General features: G+C 41.8%; 1 protein-coding gene and 1 long non-coding RNA gene across 2 annotated transcripts in view; one reads left to right on the top strand and one right to left on the bottom strand.

Annotated features, from left to right (window-relative positions):
- Positions 1-2607, top strand: part of LOC146348484 (uncharacterized) — a 43848-nt gene extending 41241 nt beyond the window's left edge. The window contains exon 5 of the long non-coding RNA XR_014790646.1: positions 2186-2607. This is a non-coding gene — a long non-coding RNA (uncharacterized LOC146348484). The remainder of the gene's footprint in view (positions 1-2185) is intronic.
- The window catches only part of NFASC (neurofascin), a 222563-nt gene that overhangs the window by 10630 nt on the left and 189590 nt on the right, over positions 1-22343 (bottom strand). The window contains exons 31-34 of the mRNA XM_084853243.1: positions 18633-18821; positions 16711-16851; positions 4682-4813; positions 1934-2003 (exon numbers count right to left, since the gene is read on the bottom strand). Of these exons, the coding sequence (XP_084709369.1) occupies positions 1934-2003; positions 4682-4813; positions 16711-16851; positions 18633-18821 (532 nt within the window). The remainder of the gene's footprint in view (positions 1-1933; positions 2004-4681; positions 4814-16710; positions 16852-18632; positions 18822-22343) is intronic.

Below are 22343 nucleotides of genomic sequence, written 5' to 3'. Positions count from 1 at the left end.
CCCTTCTTCCAGCACTAGCAGAACTCCACCTGTCACAAGTCTGGATCCAACCTATGATTTTACGATGCAAGATTTACACCTGGTCCTTCTTTCAAAATTCCACAGGGAACTGTCCAAGCAGCTTGCTGTTCTTGACACCAGAACTTGCTCTGTGTTTTAAATAAAGTCCTTTTGCATCTCTGTTAGTTACTGAATAATTCTGGAAACACAGGAGACTTGCACGAGGGCCCCCCAATTCCAAATCAGCTGTTGTCTGATTAACCATCCTGGGACTTTTGAATAGCTTGACTTTTTGCTTCTAAACAGTAAGGAAGGCATGATGTGCCAAAGAGCAGATTTGTTCCATGTCATGTAGATTAAAGAAATGTGATTAATTTAGCAAGCGCTTGTTATGGCACCGGGTCTAGAGGCTCAGCATCACCCTGAAGAGGACTCTGAGCTCAATGAGATACTGGTCACTCCATTCCAAGGAGGACCCTTGGGAACCCTGATGCATCCCCCAGACCCAAGGACCTGGCCCTCCCATCAACCTCAGCCTCCAAGAATGGCTCTCCCAAAGCCACTCAGGACCCTCAGCCACATAGGAGCGTAAGGCTACCGAAATGAGTGTGGGCCCTTTAAGGGTGCAGAAGCTCCAGCTCCAGTGGGAGGTTGAGCTTCTGAGGGACCTGCGCTGATTGGCCTACTTAAGCCATGAGTTGCAGCTAGTCCGTTGCTGTAACAGCTACCCCAGCTTAGCAGCTCCTTCAAAGTGCTGTCTGAGGTGCTACCAGTCTCTGCCTTGCTGCGCTCTTGTTTACCTAGCATAACTCTTGCCTTGCTAGTTGCAATTTCTTTCTACCAGAGCCTCCTTGAGCATCCAATTGCCTGGCCGCTTTCCCCGGGGCCCAGTCCTAGCCAGGAGAGCGCTAGCAGCGTTACCTGTTTCAGTTCCTTGGAAGCAATGGGGAAACAAATGTAAACCTTGAACGCAGGACCCATCTGTGAACAGCCAAAGAAAACATCTTGCTTTGGGAAGCGGAGAAAAAAGTGGCTGCTGTCCTTTAATTTACATTGGGGTGGGAGTGTTGTGGTGGTACGTAGTCCCCATTATAGCTGCCGGTGAGGAGGGTTTGCTAAACTACATCAAGGCTATCAAGAAAATCAGTGTTGAGATTCTCTAGAAAAGCTTCTGGAATATGGAACCCACTAGGGAAGTGTAACCCCCGCCCCCAAATGTTTTCTCATTTCTGGGCAGTGTATAGATATAACATGAGGGAGGCACATACCTGAGAAGCCCTTCAGATGCCTCACTCAGTACTCTAATCTGAGCTTGCCTGACAGACCAAAGAAGGTGCTGGAAGTTGCCAACTCTCCTACAGTATCTAGCTTTCTTATCTGTTGTGGTGATTTCCACTGAAGACAAACCTATATTGAAAACTCGGGAGCAATTGAATCCTCACTAAGAACACTCGATTATCCTTTCAGATTTTTTAGAGCTAATCTCTATATATAGATAACTCATGTGGTCCTGCATTTCTAGTAGTGTACCATTTTAGACTGCAGGGGAAAGACTGTACATCTGAATGACCCTGTGCCTATATGTGCATGTAGAACACCAGCACAAGCATAGGCTAGAACCCCTGTCCCCGCGGTGCAATTTTACGAAGGATATTTTGATGCGGGGAAAAAGATCAAGAACATGAAATCCCTCACCTGCAGCCTGAAATGGTACAGTTCTAGGAACTGTTGTATCACATGAATTATATGCATGTGTGGATTGGTGCTTTTTTCAGAGATCTTAAGAGACAGTGGAGGAATAAGAGATGATAGAAAAATGTAAATTTATGGGAATGTGGTGGTATCTGGGTGATTATCAAACTGACAAAGGAGCTATTTGTCATGGGCAAGTGGGTGGCAAGTTCCTATCATACATGCCAAGCAGGAAACATACCTGTAATCAAATGACCCATTATCTACCTTCTGGTCATCAGGGTCCAGGGGAACATCTTTATTTTCTCTCACTGTAAAGATATATGCAATCAGTTACAAACTTAAAAGTACGGGTCTTATTTTCACGTCTTCAAGGCTGCAATACCAAATATTCTTACTAAGAAGCAAGTGCCTTAGATCGCAGTGGGTATTACTTCTGAGTAAATATGCTTTGACTTGCACCACTAATTTACCAATATTTGCTGTGTTGCAGTTGCTCAAGCATTTGTGCTGAAATCAGAAGAGAAGGATATGAAATAGGAAGAGTAACTGACTACAGAAGTGATTTGAGGCAGGTCTTGTATGGTAAAATGCAGCTGTTGGCAAATGAAATTATGAAGTCATTACTGATCACTTCATGTTTTAAAAGCCAAAATATGATACACATGAATCCCAAGCTGAGCAGGATTCTGACTCAAGTTGTCTTAAAATCTTGCCTGATGCCACTTTACTGTACTGTACTGTATTTTTTTTATTATTTCCTGGACTAGAAAGCCTGGCTCAAAATTGTCACACAGGCAGCATGCTGGAGAGAGAAACTGAAAGAAATTGATGGTACTGTATTATGAGTAATATGCATGGCACTAAGAATTGTTGGGTAAGAGACCTTTGAGCAAGAGAGATACAAAATATAGCAACACTTGTGTGTCTTATTCTTATAACTGCTGTTCCAGTATTATTTGGATGCAGTTCTTAAAAAGCCAACCTTTGTCCTCAAAAGCATCCCCCAGTCTGCCCCTGGCACGCCATCCTTTTGCCAATACCACCAGTGGAACACTGTTGGAACAGCAAGGGTAGCATCTGTGCTCACACTGGGGAGGTCTGGAAAGGCATACCTCCTTCTCCAGCTGCAGACCTCCCTCTCAGTAGCTGGAGAGAGAGATCTGCTAAATCCTGTGCCCCAGGACACCTTCCCAAGGACCACAGGATTGTGGCAATAATGTGGCTTTAAAGTACTCTGAACATGTTTAGAGCTACTTGTGTGCACACCATATTTTTATTGAGGCCTTTAGGCATTCCACTATCATACTTTGAAATAAGGTTTTTCAGATAGACAGCCAGGTGTACCATTTTGCAACAAGGGTTTGTATAGATAAACACACATGTACACCCATTATTTTGCCCTTAATTGAAAACCATTTATTACATTTCCATACCACCCAATAGCCAAAGCTCTCTAAACATAGTAGCCAGATATAACAGACACTTTAAATAAGTTCACGTCATCCTCAAGTCACGTTGGCCTAATTTGTGCAATGATGGAGGAGGGAATAAGCTACAGTGGCTTATTTCCCCCTCTGCACATGCTGGGGGATTAGCATAATTACCCTCAGCAGTGTGGCTTGTCATGTCATGCAAACCCAGCCAGGATGGCTTGTTGCTATGGTTAACAAGCCATCCCAGAACCGTACAACAGCCCATGGGTGCTGAGTGGCTTGTTAACCATGGCAAGAAGCCACCCTGGCCAGATTCATGACACAACCAGTTACGCTGTCAAGGGTAATTACGGTAATCCCCCTGGCATGCGACAAGAGTGCACAGGGTGGTTAACAAGCCACCAGGCTTATTAACTACCCTGCGATTGTGCAAACCGAGTTGTAGACTCTTCCTTCTGGTAAGTGAGTTCTTGGCTTACCACCCTTCCTCTATGCTGAACAGGCACATAAGCAAGGATGCAGTGTTGGCAAAAGACCATGGGGCATGTGGATAAAACAGAGGTATATCCATCAGTTGGAAAATGTGGGTAAATCTCTTACAGGCAAAAGGGGACTTGTTATTTCCCACCATTTGATTGCCTCTCACTTCCTCTTGCATTATGTCTGCCCAGATACAGCTCTGAGGTATTGTGAATCTATATTGTGCTTCTCTTCTCCCGCCACCCCCCATTGCAATGGGGCTAAAGGCTACAGAGAGGGGGCAGTGCAATCATGATAAGAAAAACAGCACAAGAAGAAGGGGTTGCACATTCCTTCACCCAGTGCAGCTCGTATAATAAAAATTGGAGTTTCCCCATGGGTTGTCTTAAACAATAATAATATTTTTTTAACAACACATTGGGAGATCCAGTCATGGATGACCCACATCATGTCTGCTTTCGACCTAAGGAGTGAACAAGCACTTTAGGTAGGACATTATTTCCTTCAGAAGCAAGGCTACAGATAGTTGTTTCCTTATAACTTGCTTATCATTCTCATGCACTGGAGTGATAGTGAGCAATTCCCCTGCCACAGTCCTTTATGCATCTTTCAGGAACTGGCTCCAAGCCTTCAATAGATTTCTAGATCTTGAGAGAGAACATGGCAGTCATCACAACCACAGTGTACAATCCAAGAGGATGTAAGGAGAGATGTTCCACTAAGCCATTTCCCCATCTTGTAAAACATGTAATGGGATCCTTTCTGGAAAAGATGCTTTTGCAAACACAGAATGAGCCAACACACTTAGCATATATGAAGTCAAATCCTAATAACTGTAATAGAGAGAAGGTATCTCCTCCTACCTAGCAGAAAATCCTCTTTGCCTTGCCTTTAATGAGATTAATTATTTTTAGTGCCACAGATATTCAAAGTTGTAGGAATAAATCCTTCCAGTGGAAAGGCTATGCATCAGATCAGAAGGTCTAATTAGATGCAGGATTAAATACTTCAAAAAAACAAGAACAGCAGCAACAGCCAATCACTACACACCAACAGATAGTTATTTCTCTTACCTGGATATTTCCCTCCTCTGCTTCTCTTAATGAAGCAAACTATCAGCAAAATCAGGACCAGAAGCGCGATGGCACACATCAGTCCAATAAACCAGCCCTGAGTTGCAATGTCCCGTTGGTTGTTAGTATATGCTAGTAGGAGTTGAAAAAGAAAAGTTAAAAGAAGAGAATTGATCTACACAGTGGAAATAAATGAAAATAGCAAGCCAAGGCTATTTGATTCTCCCCGTCCCATCCATTCCCAACAGCCACATTTTAGGAAATGGTCTCTCTCCATACCTGTATTCCTACTGTGTATGTATACATGACAACTTCTTTTGGACTTTATGCTGTGCCCTTTTATTTCCCCTACTGCACCACAACCCAAGTTCTAGCAGCAGCAATGCAAGTCCAAGGGTAGCAGTGAAAGTCAAAGGGTAACACTGGTAGAGCAGGGTGAGGCAAAGAAAATAAATGCATGGCATTGCCTAACAAAGAAAGAGTATATAAAATGGGAGCAGAGGAGCAGAAGAAACAGGTAACAGATTTGATCTCTGCTTTATAGGAATGGAAAATGTCAGTGGTACCTCAAAAGAGGGTGCAAAAGTTCTCCAAGGGAGGGCTTATCTTTACCTCCATGTAGCTAGAATAATAAAAAAAGAAATGGCTTTCCAACACATTATTCAATGCCCTGAAAACTGGAAGTTGGACCAAAGCTAGAAGGAATCCTTTACAGAATAAACACAATTTGGAAATGAGTGTAGAATTTAGCTGAGTTATGTTTTTAGCTCTTGCCCATTCTGAATTCTTGGTGGGAAGGAACACTCTATCAACTTAACATAGACCCATCAAGATTCAGATGCTATCATCATCATCAACATCAACAACGCATTTAGAGCATTTCAGAAAGGTGCTGGTAAAACTCTGGGGTAAAGGTGTAATCCACCCTCCATGAGGGCACCATGTGCATTTGTGCAGACATCAGATTAAAACAAGGGGGAGGGATAACAGCAATGGGTGTTCCCCCTTCTCACCCATATGCACAGCCTTCCCTATGCATCCTCTTCCTCACTTCCTTACTAGAGAAAACCCACCCTGATCGGAAACATCTCCGTGTTTGTTTGGTCAGTGATCTCTGCCTCCATAGAAAAGGCAAAAAGCCTACTATTGCAGTCATTTAAAATGTGGTCCCATGCCTCTTCCCAGTGGCTCTTACTGACTCCTTGGTGCAGATGAAGCATGTGACCAGCTGTAAATGCAACTGGCTGGCTTGAGCAACACACATGGAATTCCCACATGTACAAAGATGCTGGCAGTACTGTGTTGATAGGAGGGGGTACCTCTTTTGGTAATTGGGCCCCAGCAGGTGACCAACCATTGAGTGATGTCATCTGGCATGGATTCATTTTTTTTGTAATACTATTCTTCAGTGGGTGGGATTTGTAGTAAAATGAAATGAACATAACACTAAATGGTTTGTTGTTTTTTACTCTAAAAGCTGCTTATTTCCACAGTTTTTATATTCCTCTGACCACTTGGGTAATATTATATTGTGAGATGTCAGAATTGAAATCCAATCTCTGTGCCATACTTCCAGTGTGCTTAATGGACAGAAAAATACATACATACATACATAAAGAACATTCTGCTCCACTGTGAACTTTACCAGTTTTTCTAACTGTTAATACCTTAAGAAGTTAGATCCAGACTAATCAATGGGACTTTAGTTAGTCATGACCAACCTGTCCCATTGATTTCAATGGGACTACAGCATTACTAATGTGGTATGGATCCAACCCAAGATGTTTTGCAAAATGGAAACAACTTTCAACACACCAGAAAGGGCAGCGGTGGGGTAAATGTAGCCAGACTAGGTACATATTTATTTTATAGGATACGTATTGCAGGAATTGGAAGCAAAGCCCTGAAGCTCGGAGGCTTTCAAACTACCAGCACAGACAGTTTCTTCTGGTGATATTTTTTTCATGAAAAAGGAAAACAGATATCTACCCACCAATGAAAATAATATACACTGCCAAATTACTGGATTTTAAATCAAAGTTATTATTTACACATGCATGGTAAAAATGGTATCAGTATTACATGAAGAGGAATTTAATGACATCAGCTCCTAGCTTATGTAGCATTTGATTTTCTTAGGCAAAGATAATCCTAAATCACTAAAAGTTAGACATTCAGGAGCACCTCAGGCAGCTATAGTGTGTTTCAAACTTCACAAAAAAGCACAATTCATCAAGGCTGTATGGAAGCCCCATCATGGGAGTGATTCACTCAGACCAAATTGTGAAAGGGCTTAATGGTTGGATTCCCAACTTTAAAATCAATGAGATAATTTTTTTCCTCCTAGTGAATCAAACTGGAATTGTGCTATTAGACCATAACCTAATGGCTTTATTCAAATACCAGTAGGAAGTAATATGTATAAGCAGCTTTCAAGTTATCTACAATAAATTAAAAATATCCTGAATAGCGCTAATGGAAGATTATCACAGCCACATAGAACTGAAGCTCTGCCAACATTATAATGAAGATATAGCCTACATTCATAGCTAACAGGCCTTTCCCAAACTCTCCCTGGGTCTGCTCCCATTAAGTGCTCCATTTGGCAAGCCTTACTTACAACACAAATGTGATCCTAGGAGGACATGCACGTGTATTACAGGCCACCCTCCATTTCAATTCCAGCCGAATATATGAATATAATGTATTTGATTTCCCTCCCCCCCACCCAGCCCCCCTAAAATCAGCTTCAGATTTTCTTCAAAGCTGGGGAAGGAGTATAAGTGTCAGGGTACTCTGGGAACTGAACTGAAAACCTCAGAGATTGAACTGATCTCAGGGACCCTGCAGCGGAGGACACACCTTCTGATTCTAGATTTTATACGGCTCCGGCCTGACCCTGACCATCAAGGGTCCACTGTCAAGTTGTCAAATGCACAGAGGCTCATTCTTGACATTTGAAACTTCTCATAGTTCAAGGGTAAAAAAAGAAGAAGTATGCTGCTACTACTTTGGGGAAGGATGACAGCTCACTGGTAGAGCAATTCTTTGCATGCAGAAGGCCCCAGGTACAACCTCTGGTATCTCCAGTTAAAAGACTTGAGGTCACAGGTGATGGGAAAGATCCCAGAGGGCTGCTTTATCATAGCAGACAAATTGTGCTAGAAGGACAAATAGCATAAAGTAGCTTACTATGTTCTTCTCTTCCTACTACTAACTGAATGGGGCCAGAATGATTTCCTAGCAAGACAGCTTGAGGAGCTAAGTTAGGTTTGTTGGCCTAAATTCAGTGTTCTCTTAGCAAAACAAATTGCTGGGCTTGCAGAGCTCCACCGGCTTTTCCAGTTGCACAAGTGCTAGCGGTTCACTTTGTAAAATGGCATTCTCCAAACATTTGCGCAAGCGGTTGCACAACCTAAGCTTGAATTGGATTCTCCCCTTGTGCATACTTCTGGACTTGGTTTCTGCTAGCACAATGACATTGGCGCTAGTAGAATGACACCACTGGATATAACACTTTGGAAGAGTCTGCCTCTGTATCAGCCTTCCCCAACCTGGTGATGTGTTGGACTACAACATGCTGGCTGGGGATGATGGGTGATGTAATCCAATACACCTGGAGGGCACAAAATTGAAGGAGGCTGCTCTACACCATTATGTGATGCTTTTCAATAGGCATAAGCAGCTTTCCTTGACTCAAGAAGTGCCAAGTGCCCCTCCTGGCCTTTGCACTTTTGACATTCCCCCCATTCACCAGTGCCAGTTGATTTACCATGCTTTCCCCCATTTGCTGTTAAAAGCTCCATCATGGGAGCAAAGCACACTTTGAACCTACAAAGTTCTTCTAATGGAAGGAGCAAGATACTAATTGCATGACTTGAAAACTGCATTAGGCTAACTGAATCGACAGAATGGGATAGAGAGAATAGAATTATACTTGAGGCCTTTGGAACAAACAGCAATTCTATTAATGATGCGAACATAGAAAAGCTTTCAATAGAAGAGAAGTAATGAACCTTAAAAGATATGAAGGTAACAGCTCAGATAAACTAGCATATGGAATGAGGCAAGGAAGTGCTCTTGATTGTACAATAATCAAAGATATTCTCCCGGCATATTCACAAAACACTATCCCTGGGCAATGCCAAAACTACAAAGTAACACTCACCAAAAGCAGTTGTTCCATCCTTAAACTTAAACTTCATTTATAAAGTGCCTGATCCTGTGATACTTGCAGAACCTAAGGATGCACTTACCAACTTCAGTACCAATGCAGCAGTGATAGGCAAGCTAGAACTAGAAATGCTTCCACCTGATCTCTTGTAGGCCCTGGAGTGAGCCAAACAGCTCCTACCCTTAGTGCAACCTTGCTTTGGCTAGGCACTAGAGAAAAAGGATCTTCCCTGGCTTTTAGAGGGAATTGTTTTGAGGGAAATAGGGCAGAGACCAAAGCAGGGTGCCACAGTAAGAACTGTGGCACAAGCCTGTATTTGTGCTGCAACAGAAAGGTGGGATCAGGTTTCCTGTTAAAACAGATGCAAGGGAGTTGCTCTAATTATACAGGGAGATAAAATAATCCAATGTGGAGCCACCATTCATGTGATGAATGTATGGAGGAGCTCCTGTGTTCAGCTGAACTCATCCAGAGTCTTTTTCTATTTGTACTTTAACTGCAATTCCTGCACCATTATTTCCTCATGCCTCTGGCATTCCAGGAAATAGATTTGGCTCGACTCAGTGGCCAAGGGTGTCTCAGAGCGATTTGTATCAACAGCCCAATTCATTTTTCTGTTCAAGAGGTTGGCCAGGACTTCGACAGGACCACCAACGTGGCCAACAGGAAACTAACTTGCAAGTAAGTCCTAAGGTTCAGTGATCAAAAGTGACTTGAACACCTAAGACCGAAGGTGATTGTCCTGATGGCTTTCTGATGGCCAGTGAGGAAATATTCAAATCCCTCCCTCCATCTTTGAATGTCCAAGCCCCAAACTAGAATGCATGTAAAATAATAGTATGTGGGTAGATAGCAGCAGACCAAAGTGCTATGTAGACCAGTATTCTGTGATGTAATTTTGGAAGATAGTATTGCACTGGTTCTGCAGAAGTGTGATGCATATCCATATGCATATATAAAATTGCACATTTGTTATAAAATACAGTGACGTGGAAAAGGTGGACTGCATAATAGCCTATGTATAAAGAACAACAAAAAAGTAGCCAGTGATGCTTTGCATTTTGTATATGATAGGATAACAGAACAGTGTCATACCTTCATACCTTTTTGTATCCATGTTACAGTATTGCAAAGGGGGGGGGGGTATTATTTCTGCATCCAGCTAGATTTGTGTAGACTTTTAAGTGTCACTGACTACTGCAAAGCATTGTTCTCATTAACCAAAAACTCAACAGCACCAGCAAAGAATGCAAGAAACAGCAGCTGTGGAGCAGGTTGGTTAGTTTAATTTCCATTCAGATACATAAACCAAACAGAGGCTTTCAAAAATAACTTAAAAGAAAATGGACAGTGCTGTCTTGTCACAGGTATTAATGATGACACATGATGGAGCTAGCCAGCTGTGATCACTCCCCATCAGAAGCATCCAGCCAGGAAGAGAAAAGGAATGAAAAGACAAGAGGCCTTGCAAAGAGAAATGAGGTCACTAAAATAATGTGGCTCAAGCGGAGAATAAAGAATAAATCCTGGAAGACTTCATCACCGTGTGATGAAGAACCTCTGAGATGTGAACAGTTTAAGCTTTTTATGAAGACACGGCATATGGAATGCATGTGAACATCAAGAGAGCAGACCAGGTTCTGACATCCCAACATGTACATTTTCTCTCTATGAAACATGCAGGAAATCTCTTCCCCTCCTTCCCCCAAATAAGGCAAATGAGAGTGGATGGGAAAGAATCATGTCTCTCTCAAGGCACTTTTGTATAAAAGCATTTGGGGCTGGGGGGACACACAACAGGCTTTTCAGGAAATCTGATGCTTGAAAGCCATACAGCACCCAGTGTTTTGGCCTTCCCTATTTACACTGGAGACCAAAGGATGGTGCAATCCATGTCAGCCAGTGCCTTGGGAAAACACACACACACACACCTCCTCCTCCAGACCATGTTAGTCCCAGATTGTGTGACTACTTCTGGTAGTGGATGGGTAGGGGGTGACTGTAGGATGAATTTGCAGGTGGCCATGAAGAAAAGGAGGTGGAATTACACAGCTCTCTCTCTCTCTTTAAAAAGGTGGTATGTGGATACACCAAAGCTATAAAGAGACAGAACAGCCTTCTTAATACAGTTCACTGAGAGATTGTAGGCTTGGTGCTGTGCAGGTATTAGAAGGAACTTCATTAAGACCCAAAGTTTTACATAGAGTCATCCCCCAACTAAGACCATGAAGGGGCCCACAATCGAAAGTAGTAGAGATTGAGGAAACAGATTTCCACAAGAAAACAGCAGGAAGGGAGGACCTTATCTCACATAATCTTCCTTTTCACTAAACATATACAAGTGGACTCACAGTACATTGAGAGATGATGCCAAAACACTATCTCCAGCTAAAAACAGTAACATCAAAAGTTCAAACACAAAGAACGAAAATGGATAAAGTCATGCAGAAACATAAACCTCACACGCTAAAAGGCAAAGGTTGCAATCCTGCTCATAACAATGCACAATAGCATGTGAAGTGGGTCCTGTAGAGGGCATTATAATCCTCCCCTCCTCCAGAAAGCGGAAGCCTGTAGACCTAGAGATGAGGCGACTGCTAGACATTTCAATGCAATGTGTGGCCCTCCAGATGTTGGACTGCAACCCTAGCCAGCATAGCCAGTGGTGCAGGGTAATAGGATTTGCAGTCCAACATCTGGATGGCCACAAGTTGTCCACCCCTGCTTTAATGTGAGGTGCAGGAAACCTTGCCTTACACTGAATGCTCTAGGCGTGATGTAGCACATACCCAAAGCAGCTGTGGCTGAGCATGGAATCAATGCACATGTTGTCACAAAGAGGGTTGCACCAAAAGATATTAAAACATTTTCACTTTCATGTGAACTGCTTAGGAATTTTATTACATTAAGTGATATAGAAGTATCAAAACTAACTAACTAACTAACTAAAGGTGCAGTAGCCAAATAGGTTTTGGCAACTTTCCTTAGGGAAGGAGTCCCAAAGCCATGGGGCCACAACCAAGAAGTCACTGGTCTATGCTACCAGAAAAGTCCATATTTCTCTAGGGATTCCTGAAGCTGGCTAGCTATCACTTGCTCTATTGCCCTGCCCAAGAATGGAAGTTAGGATAAGAAATTATTCCCCTGAATTGTCTAAAATGAGTGAATGCTTCTTCATGCAAAGTAAACATGCTGCAGTGATACCATACAAGTTTTGACAGACAGCAAAGTGTATTGCAGAAGCATATAAGGCGATGTCTTTCCCACAAGTTTTTATATTGATTCTGGATGGACAGCATCTACAGTTTAGAAGTACAAGACAGTTTTGTACTTAACTGTACTTAACTGGTAGTATCCAGTTGGAATATGCATCCCCAACACACATACTCGAAGAATATACATACCAGCACTGGTCTAATATACCCAAAGTACAGCAGGGAGGGAGAACTGGATCCTCTCCTGGGAATTTGTTATTGCTATAGTTAGATGCAAGTCTTCTTGTCCAGCCCAAATAAACTACAACATGCAGTGTTAGTTTGCATTTTATTTATAAACCTCAGCCCATGGAGTGTATGTCAGGATTCATCTAAGGGATTTAAGGCACAATCCTATGCATGTTTAGACAGAAAAAAGTCCTACAACTCCTAGCATTCCCATGCTGGCTGGGAAATGCTGGGAGTTGAAGGACTTTTTTCTGTCTAAACATGCATAGGATTGCGCCCCTAGACTACAATCCTATGCAGCTACAATCCTATGCACACTTACTTGGAAGTAAGGCCCACTGAGCACAGTGGGACTTGCTTCTGAGTAAACATGCACAGGACTGCACTGTTAATTACCTATTCGACAGTTACATTTCCAGTGCATCTCCAATGCGGAGAGAGTTTGTCTGGAATTCGCGAAGAGAATATGGCCCCACATTCTACCCAACTATGGACAAACTGATACCCAAGTGTGCCACCCTGGCCGTAGGCATTGAACTCTTAGGTTAGATGCGCCAAGATAGTGATAAATCAGCCTCAAAGGTTTACTTACAAGGAGTACTTTATTGGGTATTTATAGCACGCAGGCGCACCCAATGGTTGGATCAGACAGCTTCTCTGAACCCTGAACCATTGAGCACAATGGGTTTTATACAATACAGATTAGCAATAAGTGGTGTAACAGCAGCAAGCACCCCTAGTGTTCATTCTCAGCATAAACTAACAGCACTTGGTTCTCAAGCATAGCCACCTGCAGCTTTAAGGTAAACAAACTCTGCTTCTCAGGCTCATCAGTGATAAGACATTTTCCTCATTAGCGAGGAATGTTCTGAGAAGGCTGTTATCGTCCTTTTGACTCATCTGCACATGCTCAGAGGCTTACTAGCATGGGAATTGCACCAATAATGAACTTAAGCAAGCATTATGGGTCTCTGGGCCCCTCTAACACTACAAATGACTTGGCTACGCTCCTGGGGCCAATACACCAAGTACAGCAAAAATAAAAGTTCACTGAGCAATGATTTCCAAGTACCTGTAGATATCAGTTGCCCCAACTTCACGTAAAACACAGTGTGGCAAAATTTTTCATGGGCCTGCTGTTCATGATGATGGCTGTATGCAGTTTCCGGGTTCAGCGGTGGCACACCTGAAAAACACCAGCTGTTGTGGAGCAGCAATTGCAGAGGGCCTTGCCTCCATTTCCTGCTTGTGGGCTTCCCAGAGGCACCTGGTTGGCCACTGTAGGAAACAGGGTGGCACAGGTGGACTGCTGGTCTGATCCAGCAGGTATCTTCTTGCATCACATCAGTGATGAGCATATGTGTACTTCTAGCTGCACAACTGTGTTGAATTCAATCCTTTGATACACTTGGAAATATAAGCAGGTTTCAGATTTTTCTCTCTTAACGAAAGACTGCCAGATATTTTTGATCTCATTATTTTTTTTTTAATTTTTGCTCTGGATTCATCTCCTGTTTCTGAGATACCTCTTCTCTTTCTCCTGCAGAAAGTGAGTAGTTCTTGGTTTTTAAAAACTTCCTTGTTTTTCAGTTTCAAATGCCACCATTAACTTAAGTCCTGTCATTTTCTGTTGTCAAATGGTTACAATTCATTATTTTCTTTCTGTTGATTCTGCCCATACGTGGCTTGTTCTCTCACTTTGTCACAGTTCAATTACTACAGTGCTCTTTTAATTGGTCTTCTTTATTCCTACCTCAGCACTCTTGCTTCTGTTTTGCATTCTGCTGCCCACCATATTTGTTTCCACATGTAAGTATGATCCTGTTTCTCTGCTTTTGATTTTTCTTCACTGGCTACCTTTCCCTTTCCAGATTCAACTGGTTTTTGTTGTTGTTGTTGTTCAGTCGTTCAGTCGTGTCCGACTCTTCGTGACCCCATGGACCATAGCACGCCAGGCCTTCCTGTCCTGCGCTCTCTCCCGGAGCGTGCTCAAGTTCATATTCATTGCATCCGTGATGCTATCTAGCCGTCTCATCCTCTGCCGTCCCCTTCTCCTTTTGCCTTCAGTCTTTCCCAGCATCAGGGTCTTTTCCAGGGAGTTTTCTCTTCGCATTAGGTGGCCAAAATATTGGAGCTTCAGCTTCATTATCTGTCCTTCCAATGAGCAGTCAGGGTTGATTTCCTTTAGGGTGGACTGATTTGACCTTCAAATGAATTCATTCTCAAGTTCCTACTTATCTTTCATCTCCTATTTCTTTGTGTTCTCCACCTTGAACTTGGTGTTCTTCCGGTTCTTCATGGCTTTTCAACCTCCTTCTGTCTTCCTCTATTTGATGTCACTGTTTTTTGTTTGTCAGCTGATATTTATTTTATTAATTCTCTTCCCTTTTTTAATGCCTTAAGACCCATTGATTTCAGCTAGCCCATGTCCAGTTCTTTTGGCCTTCTCCTCTAGTGTTTAGTTTTTGTTTTATTTTCAACGTCATGTATTTAAATCAAAATGTAAATAATTGGGCAAGGCCTGTATATTTTTCTTAGCTTTTAATCATTGCATTTTTCATTTGTGTTCACACATTTCAGACTAGAAAGATATTTTTTCTCCAACTATTTATCTATATCCCATAAACTTTGTTACTTGATATTTTTAAAACCTGCTTGAATTAGATGGACAATTTGCTTACAACTTTGTTCGGAATGATCATCCCATTCTCTCTACTGGGACACTATTCCGAATGTATACCAGACATTTCTCACATGGAAATTGCACCTTTCTCTGATGACATGCTTCTACAAAAGGAGCTATTATTATGGATAACACATCCTACAAAAAGGCGGCTTTGGTGATGTTCAGTTAACTATCTTTTGTGTTGGTTGTCTGAATACTCCCAAAAATCTGGAAGTAGAAGCTCAGAAATATGAATGCATAAACTAAAGTCTGATTGCTTTCCTACTAGAGCACTACTGAGGCACTCTGTTTCCACAATTAGCTGGAAATGGAAATAAAATGGAGGTTCCATGCTGCACTTAATGTTTACTCACAAGTAAGCCTCATTCAGCAAAGCCCCTTGCCAATGTTAAGTAAAAGCTTCTTGGTGCGCTTTCTTTTACTGTGCAGTCACAAGCCCCATTCACATAATTTTACAGGCGATTCAGATGGCATCTTCTTCAGTTTGTAATCTTCCTGTGTTTTCCCACCACTTCTTCCATCTCTTTTGATTTCACAGAAAAACCATTAGTTGGTTTTTGCACAGTCTCTTTGGACTAGTAGCACCCTCACTTGCCATTTTATTGCTTCATATTCAACGCAGCTGGAAGATTAGTGAATTGCCAATCTGTCAGCTAATGTTCCCAAGGTGGCACTATAATGACTAGTTTCCTCCTTTTCTTTTGTCTAGTGAAATAGCAAACAGGAAGCTCTGAGTAAAGGTGAAGTAGCTCTGAAAAGCTGCAATAAGCACTGTGTCCGTATATATTGGACATGTTGGCTGGCACTGCAAATGTGCTTTTATTGCCAGGAGAGGAGTAGGAAGAAAGAAGCTGCCGCCATCCGAAACGAGGTCTGAACAAATATGATAAAACAGCACAAAACCTACTGGAATGCAATGATCTGACAAAATCATAACCTGTATTCTCCATGAAAATGAAGGAAGAAATGGTAGCCATTTCAGAAAAAAGGGCTTGTGTAGAAGCAACCTCTACAAGGAATGTTGGGACAAAGAGGATATAAGACAACGTTCTGCAAAAGCAAATTGGTACAATTCTCAGTTTACTATTTATGACTTCATTTGTTAGTTTGCTATTTATGACTTCATGTATTTATGACTTCATTTGTTAGTATGAACATGCGACAGAGAAATCCACCACTGCAGAGAAATCCACCAGTCGATATTAACTTGCACAATATTTTTCCATGAATAGCCAGATAAAACACCCATCACATAATTGCATGTGCTCATGCAACAGCTAGCAACATGATAAAAAATGAGCAGTGCAAGGCACATACAAAGGGAAACACAAATGCACAGATAGCAATAGATAGCATAGTCCTTAACCACAGGGTTTGTTTATTTATTTATTTTGGTCTAGAGAAAAAAGCCACGGATCTCTGCCCTTGTTATAAGGTTTCTTGTTCCAAAAGCAAGCATGTTTCTAAAAAAAGCTACGCTGAGATTTTCTATTTTTTATTTGGCAAGCAGAGTATAGTCTAAACATCCTCATTAAAAGTGATATATTTCATTTTGGTAGCTGTATAATAAGGGCAGAGTGGACAATGTCAGCGAAGAAGTGGATGAAGTTTTCTCCATGCATGCCTTAATTCCTCCATCTGAAGAAGCAGCATGAAAAAGCAGCCAAGCTCAGAATGGAATGTGCCTCCAAAATGTATTACACAGTGGAGCTGAGCCCCATCTCACCTGGACTTGTCTGAAAGGTTACGTTCGAGCTGATAGTATCATTCCCTTTGAGATAAACCCGCACTAGGTACTTTTCCCCAGGAATCAGGTCAACCAGCTCCACAAAGGCTTTACCAAGGAAAGCTTTCACTGTTTTGTTACCTGAGAAACAGAAACCTCACATCAAAGGCAGCTGGCAGGAAAAAGCAGAGATTACTGTGTAGGAAAAGCCACTAACATGAAGTTTGGCTACTGAGCTGACACCTGTCCCTGCTGATGACAACACCAGAGTAGGGATAGGCAACCTGGTACCCCCCAGATGTTTTGGACTACAACTCCCACAATCAATGCCCAATTGGCTGTGCTGGCTGGGTTTATGGGAGTTGTAGTCCAAACATCTGGAAGTTACCAGGTTGCCAACCCCTGGAATAGAGGCATATATCAGCAAGGGGAATGTCTAGAATTTCAGGGACCATCAATTCAAGGGTTGGTTTACAAAAGCTTTGCAAACCTGCTCACTTCACTAGTTTTCAGGGGAATGAATTTTCTAGACATCATTTAACTAACCTAATTGAGCACCTGATTCATTCTCCTTAGGCTGCAGCCAGCTGGAAAATTCACAAACTACTGGGTCAGTCATTTCACTCAAAAGAGGGGTGCACAAAAACTAACCAGAAAAGAAATACGGGACTTTTGCACAACCATCTCTGGGAAACCTCTACTTTGGACAGGAAGAGTCTGGCATGGTCCTTAGGCAGCTTGCAAGTGCCAGATGTGCTGAATCAGTAGCAACAATCCTTCCTCAGGCATTATACTTATTCAGAATCAGAAGAACCTTTTCTGAACTAATCTCAATTCAGTTTGCAAAGGGTGAGAGGGAAAGTCACTTCTAAATTCTAACTGAGAATATGCAAATGAATCACAATATTAAATTATATTAAATGCACACTGTTAGAAACGTTCACATGTAAAGCAAATAAAACCAACTTTTGTTTGCAAACCCTGGTGTAGCAAGGCCTATGAAATTGTAGGCTTTCACAGACCTAATTTATCATTGTAGAAGCATGGGAAGCATCCCAGAGAAAGGAAGAGACCTTCTCCTTGTGACACTACAGTGGCCAGCTGAGTGAGCTGCACAGGGGTCCTCCAAAGTATAGCCAAGGCACTGGCATGACAGTTCTCAGGAGCAGCAGGCATTACACCAAATGCTTTATATTCAAAGACCCTAGCAGGGGCAATTCTCAGGGGGCTTACTAGCTGATTATTTATTTGTTTAAAATATACAGGTAGAACACATGCTTTTCTGGAACCAACACTAAGATTAATAAATAGGGCTTGGCCCAGTAAACTAAAACCATAGGGCAGATACGTAACCCATCCAGAAGGCTAAAAAGTCAGATGGAATTGGATGTTTAACACTTTAACCAGCATATAATTACTTTAATACTGTGCATGGTTTGCTAGATTTAAGACCAACAAACCAGCAGAAAATAGGGTGGAGCATTAATGACTTGAAAACAACATTTATGTTTGCTGACTTTGGTCACTGCTTACTGAAACATCAGTAAGATTTTTTCTATACAACTGGGGACACCATTCTAAAAATGCAATCATTATTGTTTATCCCCCAAACCCTTCTGTTGCAGCTGGGTTCTAGACTTCTGGGTCCATTGCTATAGCTATTTTATTCTGCAGAACTTTGCAGCCATCACAGCCTCTTTAAAAAGCAGATCCTTTAGGGCGCATTGGTCTGAAACCCCTGTTGAAGGGAGAGGGTGATAACTGCATTTAGAAGGCAGCAACATAAAATACAGTCCCAATGTAACCTGAAAGACAAATTAAACACCATGCCTTTCCCATACCCCCAAGCAACACTTCATGCACAAATTAAGCAGCAGGTTTAGTTACAGCATAATTAACATTGCATGAAAGGTCCATTAAACCTCTGAGAGATGACAGGATCTCTGGTGGCATTAAGGATCCTGCAGCATTCTCGTGCTCCCAATGTTTACTGTTTATATACTCAACCACAAACTCAGTTTCAGGATCAAACGTGTGATTCCAGGTGATGTTTGCAGAGTTACTGTTAGGTGAAGCTTTTACGTCCCAGATGGGCTGTTTTCCAACACCAGCTGGTGAACAGGTTAGAACACAGGTTAGTAAACTGGATAATGTACAAAATGATGCATTCCACTGTCACATTTATGAATTACTTTCCTTGGGGGGGGAAATACTCAAATGTAGACCAAGAAACTGCAAGTATAGCGTACAACAGATTCTGGATGTTCTAACAATATTAATTTCACATAGATAATGCACACAGAAAGGCTTGAGCTGCCACTTCAAACTGTATGTCACTTTAGTACTGAGAGCAACAATTTGATCTACTGGAAAGCGTCCTTTGAAATATCAAGGTAATATATAAATCTTTCCATTAACTGATCAGGTTTAAAAAATCCCATACGCTTACATAAATGCAAGTTTAAAAGGTCTCCTCAGCCCTACCTCTCACCGTTCTGTAGTGTGAGCCATTTCCAAATGGCCAAGGGACTGATATTTTTCAGCCAACCACACTCATATGCAGGTTAAGTGCCTGAGGTGTATTGTGTGTATGATTACAAAGAGGCTTAAGAGCACAACCCTTGTTAAAAATTAGTGGAGCTACCATTCCTGAATCATTTGGAGCGCATTCTGTATCCTTCACTTCTTGTGTTAAGAGAAAGGCAAGTCTCACATCTAGAGACCTGTGGTTCTCAGCATTTGCTTCCTTAAAGCAGCATGAACAGTTGATAATGGGAGAAAAAGCCTTGCTCTATGTGTACCTTGAACTGTATAGGACAAATCAGCTCCTTATTCCTTACACAGCAATGCAGAAAGTTACGTTTCCTTGCCCTTATGCTGATTGCCAGTCCATGAGATCACAGGGATCCCTCTAATTTTTACAGGGTGTTTGCTTTCTTAGATCCCCTTCTCTGTAGTTCCACATGCCTCTACACCATACCTTTCCTTTGATTTGCTGGTCTCTGGGGGACAGAACAAGAGCAAATACTGTGCACATTCAGATGATCTGAACTTGGGGCAATCAGATGAGCTAATGCTGTGTTTCCAATTCCCCCAGAGTCTAGATATGCAGGGTGCTAGGTCTGCTGGGCTACACAGATGTGGGCTGTGTCATCAAGTTCCCAAGTTGAGTGTGTTTCTGGGGGCAAGACAAGAAAATTTCATTGGGAGATTTTCTGCATTCTGTTTGAGCACTGCAGAGCCCAACGGAGAGAGAAGCTGTTGTTCTGGCCAAGCCTGAACTACTTGGGAAGAGTTTCAAGCAACCTAGCAACACTCATCACAACAGGTCATGAAACCTGCTTATGGATATTTAGATGCATAAATCCAGTGTTTGCATTTGGTAACGTAAACGAGACTCTTAACACTAAAGTACCAACTTTTAATGAAAGCTAACCTATAGTCTGCACACTTAATTCTTTTCAAATAAATGGATTGCTGATGGCCAAGACCTTAATGCTTTGACCACATCAGTTCTTGCTAGTCCAGGAGAGAGAGAGGTTTATTAAACATAGAGATATTCTGATTAACACTGCACCAAACCAAGGTGAAATTTAGTGCCCACTGATGTACACCTGGCTTGCTGTTTTAATATCAAACAGACTGGGAAAAGAAACGTTCTTGTCAATATTCTGCACATTGGGTAACAGAATCAGTACAAATTATCTTTTAGCAGTATCAGTTTACTCTATACATACTTACCTGGGAATATGTCCCATTGAACTCAGTGGGACTTACTTCTTGAGTAGACATGCATAGGATCATGCTTGTTAGTTATAATCATACAGAAATAATTAAGAGTAATAACTCTTAATCTCTTTGTAATGAGAGCACAGTAAACACAGCCACTATATAAAGTGACTTAAGAAGATGACATTTCCCTCTTTAAAAGAAACTATTTCTGTTTCCAGCAATACCAGTTTCATTTTAAAATGCCTATAATTTGATACCTCGATCCATCAATTACCACTGCATGCTCACTCATGCAACATTTAATTTTGAGTAGCAGCTGAGAGATCCTTATGTCAATAGATAAATTGAAAGCCAGGCATCAGGTTCATATGCCTATGTTTAAAATACACATGAGCATTCCCATGGACTCCAATGGGGTTCCATGCATGCAAGACTTTAGAAGCGGAGCTTAATCAGAACTACTGGGGTTTGCTTTAACTCCTCTCCATGAGTGTAAAGTTATTAAAACAATGAGATGGTCACATTTTTATATGCGTTGTAAATAAAATAAGACACTGTAGTCGGAAAATGTTTTCTTGATGTATTTCTGTTTCAGTTCGCAGGTATTTCCATGCAGAAGATGTGGACTTTGTTGATTGTCCGTATCAAGAATTTTGACATGTGTTGCATTCCCTGTACAGTGAAATCAAGTGTTCTTTGCTTTAAAGGGAAATAATTTTCCCCCATCTAAAGTGAATGTTTGTACAAACAAACAAAATCTGGCAAAATCTGTCCATGCAAGAAGAACTGCCCTGAAAAGAACTGCCCTGCTCTAACAATATTTTGGGTGGCAACAGCACTAACTGCGTCTTCTTCTTCTATAGGATTTTGTGTGACACAGCTGCTAAGAGACGTGAGCTGTGAGCCAGGAAATCCATGGTTAAAACCTTGCTTCTGTCATGAACGTACTATATGGTGGTCTTATGCCTTACACTGCTACACTCTACAGTGCTATACAAATAGTATTACTACTACTACTACTACCACCACCACTACTATTACTATTATTGCATGCAGCAGGAATTTGACCTGGCCAACCTCCAAGTTGCTGCAGACATTTTCAACTAAGCTTTTTTTTTAGATCCCATGCTGTTTCAGTAGCAGCTGGATCATCAGTCTAGTGCTGGGCAGCATAGCCTATTAGGCAGCGATCACTCCAGGTTATGTAACTGGACATCTTAAGGATGTCACTGCTATTTATTATTTAAAAGCCTCAGCTGTTGCTTGTTAACAAATATATATATATCAGCCTGTCGGTGGGTGGCTGGGTGGGAGTTACTCCAAAGGGCATATGGTACTTGCCATGCCCCATGATGATGTGTAACTGAGTTAATCAGATCACCACTTTTTACTACATTTAAGTGTTTTTGTGCCACGGTGTGTGGATCAGAGCCCATTTAGCCCACTGAATACTGGATGTCTTGTTACAGTCTATTTGCCATGTATCTAGCCTCTACAAAGGAATGGCAATTTCTCCCTCTCTCTTCAGAACAGAATCAAACAGCTCCTATTCCTTTTCCCAGTTAAGGATGCCACATTTTAAACTGGCATTACAGCTGGTTTTGGCTAAAGATCGGTTTTCTCTGTGTATCGCAATTTGTTATGGTTCTATTGGTATGTTTTCCTGTACTCTACATTACTACGGACTAAGGCTGGGATTGGAACAACTGCATCAGGCATGCTGCAAGTCTTCTGAGTCAATGCCTCTTAATAGCAGACCTCCGTATCTCCCAATATGTCACCTCTGAAATCTGAGACAGGAAGAATATGCTTTTTGGCACAGCAAGAATCCCCGCTAAACAACAGGAAAGCTTTGTGCGTGCCAAAAGGGGTTCTCTGGATCTTGACTGAAGTTGCTAAAT

This window comes from Heloderma suspectum, chromosome 4, assembly GCF_057233095.1.
Source record: "Heloderma suspectum isolate Gila_16-S chromosome 4, 16-S_ref, whole genome shotgun sequence".
NCBI classification, from domain to species: domain Eukaryota; kingdom Metazoa; phylum Chordata; class Lepidosauria; order Squamata; family Helodermatidae; genus Heloderma; species Heloderma suspectum.
The sequence above is the reverse complement of the archived record's forward strand: the minus strand, read 5'-3'. Positions and strand labels throughout refer to the sequence as shown.